Genomic DNA, 16,965 nt, shown 5'->3' with positions numbered 1-16,965 from the left:
TCTTGCTGCTCAAACTGGAATGGAATCAAAGCTTGCGACCTCGTCGCGGAGACCCGGGCTCTCCCTGAGCGATGGAGCCCGCTTGGTCCCAACCATCGCCGATACTCTGAACGCAGAGCCAAGTTGCGCGCGCCGGCCCAAGGTCTGGAGACTCTTCACGCATAGACTCCCTGAGTTCCGCGGGGACCGCAGGAGCTGCCGGGAGAGGCTGAGTGCGGGCCCAAGTGGCCCAAGTGGCCCTGAGCCCGGCGCGGTCAGAAGTGGCAGCCGCTGAGACCGGCAACTTTGCCGGCAAATGGGGGCCCTGAGGACAGGAGGGCTTCCCCGGGGTGCGAGAGGCGGATGTGGCCAGCCACTGGAGCCAAGGCAGGCGCAGTCAGCATGGCCAAGACTTGGGCTTGACCTCCAGGACCCGCCGCCGCCGCGAACGGCGATCCCGGCGAGCCCTCGCCTCCGCCCGAAGGTGCAGTCCCGCCGCCACCGTGGCCCATGATGTGGTCTATAGAGAAGGAAGGCCTCTGCCCAGCCCCGGCGCCCCCGCCGCCCGCGTCTGTCTTGAGGCCCTGGCGCAGGAGTGCGGTGGATAGACCGGTCGCGGTGCCGGCTGCGGGAGGGCTCAGGGACGCGGGGTAGAAGGCTTTGGCGCAGCCCAGCTCTGCGCCCAGGAAGGCGGGAAGGCCTGCGGGTCCCGAGCCCGGCCCCGACGCCGTCCCTGGCGCTGGGGCCTGAGCCGAGGCCGCTCCCGCGAACACCGAGGCCGTCGGAGGTCCGGGTGGAGGCGCAGCGGCACGGCCAGGGGGGACCGACAGCTGGCAAGGCGCGGTGGCGGCGGCGGCGGCGGCGAAAGCGAAGGCGTGCGGGTGTGGATGCGGATGCGGGGCCGGGCCGGGCGGGGGGGCGCCGTAGGCGGGGAGCGCCAACCCATAGCCGTAGCCGTAGGCGCCGTAAGCGGCGAAGCCCGGCAGGAAGGCGCCGGGGTCCCCCGCCGCCGCCGCCCCGCCACGCAGCAGCAGCTCGGGGTGAGGGTGTGTGTGTGGATGCGGCGGCGGTAGGGGCTGCCGCTTGAAGCGCTTGCGGCGCCGCAGGAAGCTGCCGTTGTCGAACATGTCGGCCGACTCCGGGTCCAGCGTCCAGTAGTTGCCCTTGCCCGGGTTGCCCGGCTCGCGGGGGATCTTGACGAAGCAGTCGTTCAGTGAGAGGTTGTGGCGGATGCTGTTCTGCCAGGCGGGGAACTTCTCCCTGTAGTAGGGGAAGCGCCCGCTGATGAACTCGCAGATCTCGCTCAGCGTCAGGCGCTTCTTGGGGCTCTGCAGGATGGCCATGGTGATGAGCGCGATGTACGAGTAGGGTGGCTTCACCAGCGGGCTCCGTGTCGCCGCGCCCCCCGACGGCGGTCCCGGCCCGGGCCCCGCCGCGCCCCGGGCTGCCGCCGCCCCTGGCCCGGGGCTCCCCGCTGCGGCCGCCGCCCCCCGGGGCGCTAGAGCGCGGGGCTCGCCGTCAGAGCAGCCGCCCGACTCCTCTTCCTCCGCGGCGTCCGCCTCGGCTTCCTCCGAGGGCGGCTCGGGGCCGTTCGGGAGCGCGTCCCGTGGGACCCGGGGCCCGGAGCGGGCGAGGAGCTCCCCCCCACCGCTGCTGCCACCGCCGCCGCCCACCACGTCTATGTCTGCGTCCGCCTCGGACAGCGCGGCCGGAGAGCTCTCGGAGGACATGATCTCGCAGCAGCAGCTGCCCAGGGTCATGGTGCCGCCGCCGCCGCCGCCGCCGTTCTCCGGCTCCGCTCCGGCCGCGGCTCCGGCTCCGCTGCGCTGCCTCTGGGGCGAGTATGTTTTGCGCGCGGGCGGGGAGGGGGCGGGGGACTGAGGCGGACAGGGAGGGGTGTCCCCCAGCTCCGCAGCGCCCCCTCGTGGCCTAACTCCGCGGCTCTCCCCTCTCGGCGGGCACCCGACTGGCGGCCCTCTCCGCCTTCCCGGGAGCCGGAGCGAGGCCTGCACCCGGAAGGAGCTGAGGGGTCCTTCCACCCTAACCAGTCTCGGCCCCGGGTCCACCCGTGCTGGGGGGCTGGGGAATTCGCCCTCCCGCCTAGAGGCTGCCCAAGGCGGAAGAGCGCGCGCCGGAGGCGGAGCTCCCCGAGCGGGTGGGGCGGGGCGGGAGGGGGCGGCCGGAGTGGCTCCGCAGAGGGGCCCGGCGGGAACCAACAGCCGCCGCGGCTGGAGCTCCGCTCGGGCGGGAGGTGGGGTCCTCCTTGTCCCCGAAGACCCCGCCAGTCCTCCGTTCCCTGGAGCCGCGGCCGCCTTCAGTGCGCGCAGCCCCTGGATATTAAGGTTCACGCGGGTGCCAGCCGGAGCCAGAAGAAGTGGCGACAGCCCCCACCCATCATCTCTCCCCGAGGCAGAGCCGGGGCCACCGAGGCCGAAGTTCGGTTGGAGAGCGATCGGGGCCCTGCGACGCCAGGACGGACGTCACGGGAGCGGGGCAACTGGAGCCCAGTGGCTGCCGGCCCAAGGGAAGACGCACAGGAGTCATCGCGAGGAGCAAACTTTGGAGCTCTCAGCCTCGGGCCTCGGAGAGGTGAGAGATTCCGACTTTTCGGTCTTTTTCTTCCGCAAGGCTGGGACCCCGCCACCTTCCGCTCGCCGCGCCGCTGGACTCCGAACGGGGGATGGTACCCCGGCGACCCAGGTAGTGCGCCGCCTGCCCGTCACCCCCCTCCCCAACCTACCCCCACGCTTCTGTGCGGCGCCCGTATTCCCGGGAGCGCGGTCCGCGCCTTAGCTCCGAGTTTGCCTGTACTTTTTCTGTCTCCGTATCCGTTGTGATTCTGTGTCTTTCTCGCCTTCGGTGAATCCTTGTCTCCGTCTTCTGCGGAAACCCTGCATTTGCCTGGATGTCTGTTTGTGGGTCCGGGAAACCCTGGCTCAGTTTTCCTCTCTCCCCCAACCCCAGTCGCACTAGAGGGCTACCCCCCCCCCCCCCCAACTTTCTAGCTGGACTTGTAGGTTCTACAGACAGGCAGCAGGACTGCCATGGAGACCTTCTTCAATGAACCCTGACCGCAGTCCGGGCCAGTGTTGCCTTCATCTCTCACGGGTTGGTCCTGTGCCCTTTTTCTCGCCAGCTGGGTTCCTTTCCATCTCATTAGGCCTGTCTCTCCCCGCGTGGTCTCCCACCAGGAACCCAGCAACGGATAGCACCCGCTCAGACTGGGCCCATCTCAGCCTCTGAGGGGTTAAAGGGGAGATGGGCCCTGGAAGTAGGCACGAACTGAGCATACGGGCTGGCTGCTGTCCCGACAGCGCCGCGCAGTGGTCAAAGCTCAGACGCTCGCGGCCTGAGACCCAACTGAACTCCACAGTCTCGCTACTGTATATGACAGCCAGCAGGTTACCTTCCCTTCCCAGCCTCCGTTTCCTTCTTTGCTTAGTAATTAAAAGCAGGAAGCCTGGAGTCAGGTTTCTGGAGTCCCAGTCCTGTACTTACCAGCTCTGCCATCTTAGATAAGTTTCCTAACTCTTTATGCCTCTGTTTCTTCTTCTGTAAAAATAAGATTAACAACACCCTGGTCATGACTAATATGTAAAAGTAACCAAATCATTCTGGGTTACTTTTGAAGAAGGTATTGTGAGCACTTGGAAGACTCCTGGGAAGAAAAGAAAAGGAGCCAAAGGTGGTGTATTCTCCCACCTCATCTCAAGCCCTGGTGCAGCCCTCTGACTCGGTGGGTTACCACTGCCACACCAGTCACTGTGCAGAATTAGGCCCCTTGCAGATAAGCACTGAGAAGAGAGTGGGAGGCAATTTGCAGCCCCTGCAGGCTGTATCTCAGCAGAGCCTATGTGAGGGTGGGTGAATTCTCACTTTCATCTAACAGCAGCCTCCAATATATGGAATAATCTAGTGTAAGTCTAACTTTTCAATTCCACAGGTAGGGCAACAAAGGCCCCAGGAGAGAAGGGACTCCCTGAGGCTCTCCAACAAGACAAACTAGGGTCAGATGCAACTCTTGTTACAGAATCCTCATGATAGAGTTCTCCATCCTCCTGAGCCAAAGGAGGGTAGAAAGCAGGGCTGGCTGCTCATATCCTGTGAGAGCAACTCCTCTGGGCTCCTCTTTAGGCCCTCAGACAACGGGGGTCCACCTAGTGTGCTGGGCTGCATAAATACTGTTCTTGGGGAAAAGAGAAGAGGTCTAGTCCTTAAGCCATGGACAGGAAATTGGGCATGGACTAGTGGCCCTGGAATCAGAATTTCCTAGGTGATAAGGCTTTGTGGCAGTGTGGGGGCCCTTTGGAGAAAAATTCTTTCATGACTCCAGAACTCACATAACTAGGGTTGCTAGATTTAGCAAATTAATTTTATCTGGCAACTTACACATACTCCCAGCACGCTCAATCTCTCTCACTTCACAGACACTCTACACTGTCTACCACACAACTCCAACCCAGCTCAGTTCTGCGAGTGTCTAAGTAAACGGAGAGAAAAACAAGACTGGCACTATCCTATTTTATCTCACCTTCTAAATGTCTTCATTTCTAAAATGGCAAATATAAGTAAATACGTAGCTTCCTTCCTTGCCAGAGTTCTCCTGGTTCCCCAGGCTCCAGTCCCCTACCCAGCTTCAGGAAAGACTGGCTGAGGCATTTGCTTCCCAGATAGCCTGGTTCTAATGCTGCAGGCAGAGCTCTACAGAGCAGCTGCAGCTGCCACTCCCTGCCTCTGCCTGGCCCTGCTCCTCAGGACTGCTGCTGGGACTCAGATTGCAGAAAGGGAACCCATGCCCTACCCTCCTCTGCAAAGTGGGAGTGGTGCATGATCTTAAGGAATCATCACCCAGACCCTCCAGAAACACACACACACACACACACACACACACACACACACATACACGAGGCCCAGGAGATCACATGACTTTCCAGGCTTTTGAAGGCTCCCATTCCCCCAATTAGGTTGGACCCAGGTGTCTGAACTCCCAGCCCAAACCTGATCCGTTTACCCCAATGACTGCTTAGCCCCTGGCCAGGCTCCATTCTTGCCTGAGGAAAGGTTTTCTGGGAGCTTCTCATCCCTTCCAAGGTTCTGGGCCTATTTGTTTTGAACAATGCACTGGGGGCTGGGAGAAGGGCCACCTAGGTTTGGAGATTCCTTTTGTTTCTGCCCTTCTCCCCTGGCTTCAGCCCTTCCTACTTCTGCAACCTGTGTGAGCTTGTCACTCCCACCTGGAAAACCTGGGTGCTTTTCCAGAAGATTGGGGCCCAGCACCCATGCCTGCAGCCTCAGAGAAACGGGTGACAAGGCTTGTGCCCAGCCTCTTTCTTTGTCTGCCTCACTATTTGGCCACCTCTCATGAGCAACCCAGAAACGACTGGGAGGAAGCATTTGCCGGGGGTGGGGGAGGGGATCCTTTTGGCAGTTTTCTACTGTAAAATGTTCTGATAACCTGGAGAGGTTGTTATGTGTTTATTGAGATGTGTTGCTATCAGCGGGTCTCTCTCCATATGGCTCCTCCCTCCCCTCCTTGTGGTCCATGTATGTAGACATGCTCTTAGAGCTGGGGGACAGGGGGACAGAGAGTCTTCCATGATTTTGAGAATATAATTAAATCAATCGTGAGACTGGCAAAGAGTGACACTGAGCAAGCTAGAGGCGGGTGGCTGCATTGCCCTCGGCCGGTCCAGGTTGAGTTCAGTGAGCGCGGAGATCCATCCCTCAGTGTGGCCGGGCTGCAAACCGTGGCCTTAGCTGGACCAGGGGACAGACACGACGTCTGCACACTTCTCTCATTTTATTCACAAACCTGACCAGCCTGGGGGGAAGTGGCGGGACTTGCCGCAACCACCCTCTTCCCGTCCTTCCACCGGGCTGCCGCTCTGGAACTAGATGGTGTTTGGACGGAGTTGGTAACATCTTTCCACCCCAGATCTCCGCCTGCTCCAGGGTGATGGTGCCCTCAGCCTGGCTAGGAGGCAGGAGACTCGAGGTCTGCAGGGCTAACCTTAGGCGGCGGGCTCCCTACACACAGGAGCGGGACTCAGATCAGGGTTCTAGAAGAGGCCTGGCCCTCTGCAAGCACACCACTAACCCGGCCTCCATATGCGCCTGCACCGCTGAAGCCCACCTCCCATCCCTAGGCGCCCGCTCAGGGTCGGGCGCTTCTGCGGCACCCCCCACACCGGTGTCTCCTCCACTTCTAGAAGGAAACGTCTCCTTCCTTCCATTACGCCTGACCACAGTCCCCTCCCAGCCCCACCTACCCGGGACTACGTGGTGGGGGCTCGCTTGAGCACCCGATGGCCCGTGCAGCGTTGAGACCAGGGCGAGCAGCGGGGCCTATGGACTTTCGTTCGTGGGAAGAGGGTTGCGAGCTCAGGAGACGGTGAAAACAGCGCGGCTCCCAAACCGCCCGACCTGGGGACCGGCTTCGCAACGACCATGGTAGGGTAGGCTCCACATGCTTGGGAGACCTGCGAGGGAGTAGGGGACGCTTCCAGGTGTATGGGAGCTAGCGCCCCTATGTCAAAGTGTGTCCCGGGCTTCCGGGTCAGCGGGTCTGTTTCCCTGTCCGCGTGTGAGTTGTTTGTTGGGTTGATGTGCCCCTCGGGGCAACAGTGGCTCTGGGTGCCCCACTACTTCCCAGAGCAACCAGCGCCCGTCCTGAGTCCTCCCCTTCGGGACGCACGATCTGTGCGGGGACTGCCCTGGAGGGCTTGCCTTTAACCCCAGGGCCTGCAACGGCGTGACCTGGTTGGGGGACTGCAAACCCACTCCGAGCCCGCGGCGAGACTCTGGCAGGGAAGGAGGGCCTGAGAGGGTGCGAGCCTGCATAGGTGTCTGGGACGATGCGTACAGGGACTACGCTGTGGACAGCCCGGCCCACTGCCGCGGCGGCCTCCTTCCGACCAATTACATGCTGCCTGCAGGAGCAGCAAACTTCGGGAACCTGACGCCCCTCCGGAGCCCTGAATTGGGGCAGGGCAGGAGGGAGAAGGGTACAGAGCTGTCCGAACTTGGCCCCCTTATTTCACACGCGCACGCGCGCACTTAGCCTTTCCGATCCCGAAGCAGAGGTGGAACCGGTAACGCTCCTCTGGCCAGGTGTCCGAGGCCTCTGGAGCGGCCCCGAGCCGCCGAGTCCCACTCCAGCGGAGCGAGGAACCAGCGGGAGTCCTGGCCTTGCAGACGCTGATTGCGGATTCCTGGGGAGCAGCGCCCCCTGGAGGAGCCGCGCATCCACGCAGTCACAAACTGGACGCCGAGGTCCCCTTCCCCATCTACTTTTGCAAAGTCATTCAGGGACTCATAACCTCCGGACCCTTTTTTTGCGCAGGCTTACTTCCTTTCCCAATCTGTACCTGTACCTCAGAACCCTGCTCACATCCCGCCTCTTCCAGAAGGGAGCCTTCTCCAGAGCCCAACTATCTTCCCCCTTTCCTGCTCTGAGTACCCCAGAGCCTAAAGCCTGAACCCTCAGTTCCAGCACTGCACAGCACAGCAGAACTGCTTCCAGCCTCGCCTTTCTCCAAAAAGACTGTTAATTCATCCATTCCACTCACCCTTTACGTGGGTGTGCTGCTGTTCTTCTCCTCCCCCTCCCAGTAAAATAAGACTGAAGTTTATCTGCACTCCACTCATACCTGATTTGCTCTCTCTCCCCTCTTCACCTTTGCACTCTTCTCACTCCTAATTCTTTGTCCATTTCAAATGTCAAGCTTTCTGCACAACTTTCCCCCGCAGCACCCCACAGTGGCCAGGCTGAGAGGGCCTCCTGCCTCTGTGCTCCCCAAGACTTAACTCACTCAGTTGTCATGATTTGTTTTCCAGTCTGTCTCCCTCTGTCCACTGTAAGCTTCTTGAAAACAGACACTATATTGTTTTCATCTTCCCTCCTCCACAAAATCAGGATAAGAATTGTACCTACCACGTTGAGTTGTTGTGAGGATTAAGTGAGATAATGCATATAAAGCACTTAGCCCAGCACCTGATACTTTGAAAGAGCTCAATAAATATGTATCATCATTATCATCATTATTAATCACTCTACCTTCTGCAGGCACAAAACCTAACACATAGTAGATACTCAGTGTTACATATGTGACTTGGTTAATGTTACCTATGTGACTAATTAATGTTAGATAATGTTAGATATATGAAGGAATGGTGCAACATATCTCTTCCTCATGTCTGAGACTCACCAGAAAGCTAGCTTACATCGCCAATAGAAATATGTGCTCTGAGAATAGACATTGCTTCTATTCTGAAGGGAGGAAAACCTATCTCCCTATCAGAGAGAGTTTTTCCATGGTCCCCGATTCCAGCAATCATTGAATATCTCTTTTGTGCTTCAGTTTCCTTCTTTGAAATGACAAACTTCCAGTTATAAACTAGGTAATGGGGATGTAATGTACAGCATAGGGAATAGCATCAATAACATTTGTAATAACTATACAGTGACAGATGGTTATTAGACTTGTGACCACTCTATAATGTATACACTAGTAAATGTTGAATCACTGTATTGTACACCTGAAACTAGTAAAATACTATATTTCAATTATAATTTTAAAATAAAATAAAATTTTAAAAATAAAATGGTTGTGACCAATCATACCAGCCAAACCCTGCCAAAATCTTCCAGAGGCTCCCATGCTTAAAATTTAAAACTCAATCTCCTTAATATGGTGAACTGAGCATGTATACAATTTTGGGGTGTCCCACTTCTCTGTTGGGAAAGACCTCCCCTCCCATATCCTTGTGGTCCTGATGCGACTGTACAATCTCTGTCCCGCTCACACTTACCTCCAGGAGAGGACAGGCAGCCCAGCTGGATGGAACATAGTATTGCAAGTCCAAGGCCCAGTAATTGGTCCAGGCAGGAGTAAGTGACCTAACTGAGCCAATCACTCCTTCTACAAGATGTGATATATGGACTCTGGGACTCTGGGACAGAGGGTTCTCCTTTTGAATCAGAAGATAAGCACATGGGCTTAGCTGCCAGCAGCCATCCTTCCTGCCATGTAAAGTGCTGTTTGACATTGAAGCCCATCCACTGAGGGAAACAACCCGAAAAGACAGAGTTTAATAAAAGTATTGAGTCCCCATGCTTTGCCTGAAACTAGATCCTTAGACTTACCGGGCATTCTAAAGATATTCCCCTTTTTGCTTAAGCTGGATTGAATTGAATTTCTGCTAGTTTGAGTTGAATTTCGCAAACAGCAAAGCCACATGAGAGAAGGATCCTGGGTCCCTGTGACCCCTGAGGTGCTGTTTCACCCCGAACTGCCTGCATAGACTTTTATTCAAAAGGGAATTACACTTCAGTTTAATTTCATAGACTCGATTTCTGTGACTCTCTGTAAGGAAAACATTCCAACTGGGCCGTCCCTCAGATAAGCGATAGGCTTCTTGGACGGTACCATCGCTAGAAATGCGTGAGTAGGCAAGGTAGTCACTGGGTAGGAATCTTGGAGGCAGCAGAAAGAGTAAGAGATCTTAGAGCTGGGTTCAGATTATGCTTCCCCCACTTATTAGCCTTAGACAAATATCTATCTAACCCTCAGTTTCCTTATTTGTAAAATATTCAGATAGCTGAGTTGGAGACAGAGACCAAGGAAACCTCCTAGCCGCCACCTCTCAGGGACTGCTGACACCTAGTACTCTAGTTGGAGCCTAGGTCAGGGTGCCTCAGTGAGGTTCCTCGCTCTCCTCTCCAACCTTAACATTTTTTAAGATTCCTGCTCCAACCTGCCAGGAAAATGCACCTCCCCTGGTTTGTTCATGCAACTAAAGACAGTGGTGGAGCCTGAGTTGAGAGGCCTGGGATCTACTTCCAGTCGTGCCCCTGCCTTCCTGTGCAACCTCTGACAGCTCCTGCCCCTTCCAGAGTCCTCAGTTTCCTCATCTGATCTGTGCGAAGTACATCCCTTCTTCTGGATAGTCTGGCTCCCGAACCAGGGCTCTTAACTACTGTGCCTAACCCACAGTTCCAAGTGGGAGCAATTGCCATCCACAGCAATGATAATAATCATGCTCTGCACTGCCTTGCCCTGTCCAGGCTCCTGGTCATCCTAGCCTGGGTCAGCCCCAAAGGGTGCCACCTGCCACATGAACTGACATCACAGGTGCAGGCCAATCCAGAGCTTCCCAGGCTTCTGAGGATCTTGTTTGCAACCATGGAGTTTGGCTCCCCCTTAGTCATGTGCATGCCTCTCACAGGGGGCTCTGCGTAATGGTCCCTCCTCTACTTCCTTCCACAAAGCTGGAGCCACTCAGATCTGGGGGGTTAGAGGCAATGAAATGGGAAATCTGAGGCCAGAGAGGAGCAAATCTTAGAACATGATCCTATGATCAGAAGAAGGAAGTCACAGTTGGGGCCCATATGGGAAGGGTAAAAAGGGGGAGATGGTAGCATTTGGCAGGAGGCCTGGAGGCCTGATGGTGGAGATCCAAAGGTCTAGCTCCTTACACCTGCCACTGGTGCCCAGGCCTTGGAAATAGAAGGGAAAAGGAGCCATCACCCCGGACAGGGCACAGACCCCACCTAGGATGAAGGTGGCAAGTGCCCAGGCTTCCCAGACCCAGAGGCCAAAACACTTGGGAGAAGCCCTGGTGAGATACTGATGGGAAGGCTACTTGGGAGGAGGGCAGTGAGGTTTGAAAAGGAGAAATTCTGAACCCACTCTCCAGGGTCCCTTTGGGAAATAAAAGAGGACAGCTGACAAAAGAGCCAGGATGAACACACAGGGAGCTTGGTGCCTGGCCAGGGCTGCGTGGAAATGCACTTTAGGAATTTTCCTGCAGATCTACCTGCACACAAAATGTATGCACAAGGTCTCATTGCAGCCGGTTTGGGAATGTCAAAATGTTGTAAACAATGTAAGTGTCTATCAGTAGGGGGCTGGTTAAATAATGGCACACCTATGTACGGGGATAGTATGCTGTGTAAAATAGAATAAAGAAGTTCTTTATGTGTTGATCTGGAAAGAGCTCCAAGACATATTGTGGAGTGAAAAAAAATCAAGATATATAACATTGTAAACATTATGCTTTCAGGTGTGTGTGTGTGTGTGTGTGTGTGTGTGTGTGTGTATTTAAAGGAGAAAATAATGTATATTTTTTTTGGTTTATATATGCAAGAAAAATAGAAGCATGACTAAAAAACTAATTATCTGTTGGGGCAGGGGTAGTATCAGATGCACCTCTGAGTCATCAGCTGAGAAGAGGGACACAATCCAGGAGCTTGGAGAGAGTTGTGACTTGCTGTGGACACAGAAAAGAAAGGCCTTGCCTAAGTGTTTGAACAGGGACTTAGACCTCAGATTTCCTGACCCCCAGCCCAGCACACTTTCCTCTACTTCCTTTGTATAGAGTGGATCTCTGCACCTAGGACTACCCTCCCCACCCCTTTTCCCAACCCCCTACAGGGGAAGGTTACCAAAGGCTTCCAAGAAGAATGGGGAGGGGGGGATCTGGGAGGACTTCCCAGTGGAGGTGGAAAATGCAGCAGTTTTCCTCTCACACACCAAACATTTGGGCTCCCACTGGAGCAAATGCCTTTCAATCACCAGAAGCCACCCCTGGCCCCAAATACCACCCAAATGGATCCTGGCTTCATTCCACTGATTTCCTGATCAAATCAGGTGCATATAAGGTGGCCAATTGGTGGCGCTTTTGTCTCCACAAAATTGTTGAGGGGCGAGGAAGGGAGGACAAGAGTACAGGGAAAGGGGAGGGAGAGGAGAAGCATGTAAGAGGGAGGAAGAGGAAAACTGAAAGCAAAAGGAAACCAAAACCTGCCACTTGGCTTGGAAAGGTACCTTTCCAGATCCAGATGGTGGGTGTGAGTGGTTGGGGAATATTGGGATGATCTGAGGAATTTTATCGGTACCTAGAGCTCTCCGTCCAAGTTTCTACCTCCTGGCCTCTTCCTCAGAGAAGGAGGATGACCGGAGTCAGGCGGACGTGGATCAAGTTCTGAATCAGTCATTTTGCAGCTTGACCTGGTAAGTCACTTAGCCTTTATGAGCCCCAATTTCATTATCTATAACATTGAGTTAACATTTCTAATGCTACCCTGCAGTCCAGGATAAACTGTATTTGATCATGCCTTTTTGTAATGTACCACCAGAATCAATTTGCTGATATTGAATCTTCTTGTATATGTGAGACTGGCTAGATTTTGTTTGCTCAACCCTCTATCAGGTTTTGATAATGTAATTAAGTAGATAGAATTGGGGTGACTTTTATTTTTCTGGGTTCTGCAACTGATTGTTTTCCTACCTTTGGATATCTACTTTTCTCTATCACTACTGCTACCTCCACCAAACCAGCATCCTTTCCTGCTTCGATACTGCAGTAGCCTTTTAATTGGGCTCCCCACCCTACCCCAGATCCCCTCTAATAGCGTATTTGGAGCTATGAAATTTCCTCTGAGCACATCCTATGGGTTTTAATATGTACTGTTCTCACCTTTATTAATTTATAAATAGCCTATAATTTCCATTTTTCTCTAACTTAAGAGTTATTTTGATAAAAAGTGTTTTTAAAATTTCAAGGGCTTAGTTTAAAATGTGGTCCAAGAATGTATTCTTATACACGTAGGAAATATGAACACGTTTAAATGTTGTGTATTCATTGCAATAAAAATCTTAAAACACATTCACATAAGCCCATTCTGGATCACTTAGATGACCTCCTGATATCATAAATATCAGAGATCAGATATTTGGAGTCCTCATTTGCATTTGTTATCAAGTAGTGCTACTTTAATCTTGAGATAAGGCTAAAAACAATGTGGAATGAAGGAACTGCTGTGTTTGGGCCAGTTGATGGCATGACTTGCTGCTACCTGAAGGAATGTGGACAGTTCACTCAAAAGACAAAAAAAATGTTGGACGAATTTACTCCTCACATGGCTCCAGGCACACCAAACTCAAAAGACCTGAAATAGAGCAGTCAGGGTCACATTCAAGGTGCAAGTGATTTGGTTTCAGTAAAACAATATTTTATATTTTATTAATATTATGAATTTGAAAGTTTATTTTGTAGCTGTTTGCATTTAATTTATAAAGATTGTTTTATAGTTGCATAACAGATACAAGTCTAAGGATTTTATATCTGCCCATACTAAATGGCATTAAAATTTTTTAAAGTTAAAGTCAATACTTGAGGTCACCAGAATTTTTTCCTTTTAAAAGGAGACTACTTTAGCCCCTGTATCTTGCTAAATTGTCCTCCACCCCCACCTCATACTTCTAAGATCTCCCAAAGGGGTACTGCACATGGGCTTAGCACCGACCCACGCACTATGGTGAAGAGTCCACATTGTTTGTTTGGCCTTCTGCCTTCCAGGTGAAGCCCATGGCCTGAAGAAGCCTCTCAGCTGTTATTCTTCCCGTTTCCCTGCCAAGGAGGTCACTTCCCTATGTACTCAGTTGTCCATGTGTAGGGTGGTCTTGGCCTTTCTCCAGCAGCCCCTCTAACAAGCTCAGCACCATCCTGGGCCAAAAATCATCCTTCCTGTGCTCCAAGTCCCCCCAAATCAGAAAGCAACCCCCTCAGCTCACTTACTCCTATGAAGAACTCAGAACCATCCCCCTGCCTTCATCCTCTAACCAAAACATGCATCCCTCATTTCCATAACACTGAGCCACCTTCTCACCTTCCTAGGAGTTAGTGCACACTGAACCCAGAAACAACTTCCCATTCTCCTCTTCCTCAGTCCCCACTCCCAAAGAATATAAGGCTACAAAAACACAGCTTTAACTCAACCATTTCATTGTCAAAGTGCACACTTAGCTTCTCACGCTAAAATAATCATCTTAATTTCAGATGTGCAAAATTTCCCCCCAAACTGACCTTGACTGAAACAAAGAGACCAGCAAAAAGGAAGATATGGAATTCAAGAAGCAGAGAATCCAACACAGGATAGAGATGGAGGGAATTCCAAGGAAAACAGTGAAGGGAAACGTCCACATCTGTGCAGCAGACATGGAGAGCCATCAGCCCAGGCTGGAGCTGGAGGACAGAGGGCCACGGGAGAGGTGCCCCCAGGAACAGAAAACACAACAACCCAAAGCAATGATAGATTTCATGATAAGTTTGACCTCATGAAAATTAGGGGAGATTTAGCTATGGATACAAAGAAAGGTAAGTAAATGAAAAAATAAAGCACTGAATGAATTCCAGAAAAAATGAAAAGTTGTACTCTCCCTCCAAAAGGAATTGTAGTCACGGTACACTAGCAGCTATCAGAGAACAATATTTATATAGTAATAATATGTGAATTATTATTTTAACCAAAAGTTGGTGATTTGGGTGGGAATAAGAAGGGATAGAGATTTCAGAGGTAAATGACAATCTATCATAACAGGAAGTTAATCATTACCGTTGTGAGAGAGTAGTACTAGTATAAGCATGGAAATACAGAAGTGTATTCAAAAAGAGACAGATAAGAATTGAAAGTAGATGGTTCTAGGATACAAAACAGGGTCCTGAAAATTGGGCTAGGCACCATTAAACCCTTGTCATTGTTTTTTGGACTGTTAGATTATATGCTTGTTTCAATTCAATAAAAACAAGAATTAAGTGTTAAAAACCGTGTCTTCAGATTAAAGATGACTTCCAGGTTTCTACAAAAATGAAGGGGTATTCCCTTAATGTTTCTGAAACTTCCATTCAGATTATCCTCCCCCCTCCCCCCCCCAAAAAAAAGGAGAGAGAGGGAGAAAAATAAGACTTCCATATTGAAATCTTGCTTCTAGATTAAAAGTGTTTAGTGCTGCAATCCACTTGGGTCCCCTCCCTGCAGCAGGGAGCTTTTCTGTAATAAAACTTTACTTTCACTCAAAAAAGAAGAAAAGTTTTTAGTGCTTTGTAAAGACAGAATTGGAGTAGAGCTTTGTTTTGTGTTTTCAACATCTACCCAAGTGTCAAAATTCTTAGGGCATTCTATGACATATAGGTTTCCAGATAATGAACTTTGATGGCATCAACAGTCTCATATTTGTATCTGTAGGGGCCCAGCACAGGGCCTGGCACAGAGTAAGCCCTCTATGCTGTAGAATGGAAGAACATTAAAGAGGCATTTCAAAATAAAATCTTTCTTACTTTCCAGTTCAGTGGCCTTTCTAGCATTTCCATGCAGACACTTCCCACCTCCTCATCACTGTGCCAAGATCCCAGGGACAGAGACCTGCAGGGCCATGGTGGCAAGAATGAAATTCAGAGCTCAAGAAGCACTTCCTGGCTTCAGCAGAGTGAGAAGGAACGTCTCCTTACCTGGAAACTTCTTGGATTTGGAAGGAATTTATCAAGAGGAGCTTTGAGGCAGGAGGAGAGGCTGTAACATCATTTGGAGCAGAAAACGTTTGCATTTTGATCTTTGTAGAGCTATACTCCTTAGAGAACCAGGTTGAATCTTTGCTACCTGCTGGGTCCCAGGGAAGGGCAATTTTTTCATTGGACAAATGGGGAAGTAGCCTTCACCTTCACCTCTTTTGAAGGTCACTGTGAGGATTGCAAGTGAGAATGGAAAGTGCCAGAGTACTGTCAACCCAGTCATTAGTCACTAAGTCAGGCACAATCGACACTAGGGATTCATTCAGTGGGCCAGTCGTTCAACAAATACTAAGTGAAGAGATGCTATGCATCAGGCAAATGTGATCTGACTCTTGCTCAAAGGGGTTAATAGCTGGGGAGGGAGTCTAACCAGGGTGTTTCATACCAGACTGTGCAGAACTACTGTCCTATCTCTAAAGACTGTCTTCCCTACCTCATATTTCCTGCACCTTTCTCCTCCATGAGCTGCCCACTTTCCACCCTCACCCTGCATCACCACCCCAGAGGTTTAAACTCTTGTCTCTAAAAGAGGTGCATCAGGCTTGTGCAACATGCAAATCACATTCACCCTGGACTCAAGGCACACTGATCCCTTCCCACCTTTTCCCACACCTAATCTCGACCCTACTAAACTGGGAGCCCTGGGGCAGAGGAGCTTGAGAAACCCTGGTGCTTAGCATTTGGGTCAGCACGGAAGAGTAGGACAGGGTCAAAGGCCAACTCATGCAGCAACCTCTGAGTCTCTGCTCAGTGGTGCCCTGTCGTTGGTGCTGGGACAGTCCTGAATCAGTTCAGGTCCCTGTTGCTCCAGCTCCCAATTTAGCAAAGGATATGGTAAGACAAGGGGCATAGTTGATGGCGCAGGGCCCAGCTCCGAGGTGTGGAGGAGGGTGTGGTTCGAAGCCTGGTCCTGCTCTTGAAATAGGGAGCTTTTAAAACTGAGCCTCCAGCTTTGGCCCAGTGTCTTTTCTCCAGAATACTGTGCAGAATCTGATGACTCAGTGGGTCTGAAGTGGAGCCTGAGATTCTGCATTCCTAACAAGGTGATGCATTTCATCCCAGGAGCTGGCAAAGGTCCGGGGACTGCACTTTGAGTCCAAGGCTATAGAACACTTATCTCATTTCTCTGAGGAGTGATTGGTAATGTCTCTTCCCCAGTGGTCCCTAAGCACCATGACGCAGGGATCTTGCCCATTTGTTTAGTGATATAGTTATTCCCAAAGCCTAGGGCAGTACTTGGCACATTCAGTAAGTACATACTTGGAGGAGTGGCCAATGCTCCCTCATCCATGGGAGCTGGGAGCAATCACAACAGCACACGAACCCACTAGCCAAATACATTCATGTGCACACCCATCTCATCTCTACCAGCCTCTGGGACGCAGCAGGTGATGGCATTTACTAAGCCTACTATGTGCACATCTATGGTTAATCACGTCCTAACCCTACTGCATGAACTGCTGCCTGATGCTTCACCAGGGGCTCGCCCTATATGAACAACCAAAGATCCTGAACAAAGCCCGCACACTCTCCCCAGGCCACGCCCCCAAGTCACCAGCCAGCACACCAAGCCCAGAGAAAGCTTTCTTCTTTCTTTTTAATCAAATCAGTTTTAATTTAAAAAAATAATAATAA

The 16,965-nt window shown here is 52.1% G+C and overlaps 1 protein-coding gene and 1 long non-coding RNA gene across 2 annotated transcripts; one reads left to right on the top strand and one right to left on the bottom strand.

Moving 5' to 3' along the window:
• Positions 1-254: 254 nt before the first annotated feature.
• FOXD2 (forkhead box D2) lies at positions 255-1,739 on the bottom strand. The gene has a single exon (XM_070403318.1). It carries the CDS (start codon positions 1,737-1,739, stop codon positions 255-257), a length of 1,485 nt encoding a protein of 494 aa, XP_070259419.1.
• Positions 1,740-2,197: 458 nt separating this feature from the next.
• Positions 2,198-16,957, top strand: LOC139001784 (uncharacterized). The gene is made up of 4 exons (XR_011470103.1): positions 2,198-2,568; positions 11,924-11,993; positions 13,822-14,139; positions 15,107-16,957. It is a non-coding gene; the product is annotated as an uncharacterized lncRNA (long non-coding RNA).
• Positions 16,958-16,965: the final 8 nt, after the last annotated feature.

The sequence above is a fragment of the Myotis yumanensis genome, unplaced genomic scaffold (assembly GCF_028538775.1).
Source record: "Myotis yumanensis isolate MYYU_CA2020_CCGP unplaced genomic scaffold, mMyoYum1.0.hap1 SCAF_2, whole genome shotgun sequence".
NCBI classification, from domain to species: domain Eukaryota; kingdom Metazoa; phylum Chordata; class Mammalia; order Chiroptera; family Vespertilionidae; genus Myotis; species Myotis yumanensis.
This window is presented reverse-complemented; position numbering and strand designations above follow the sequence as displayed.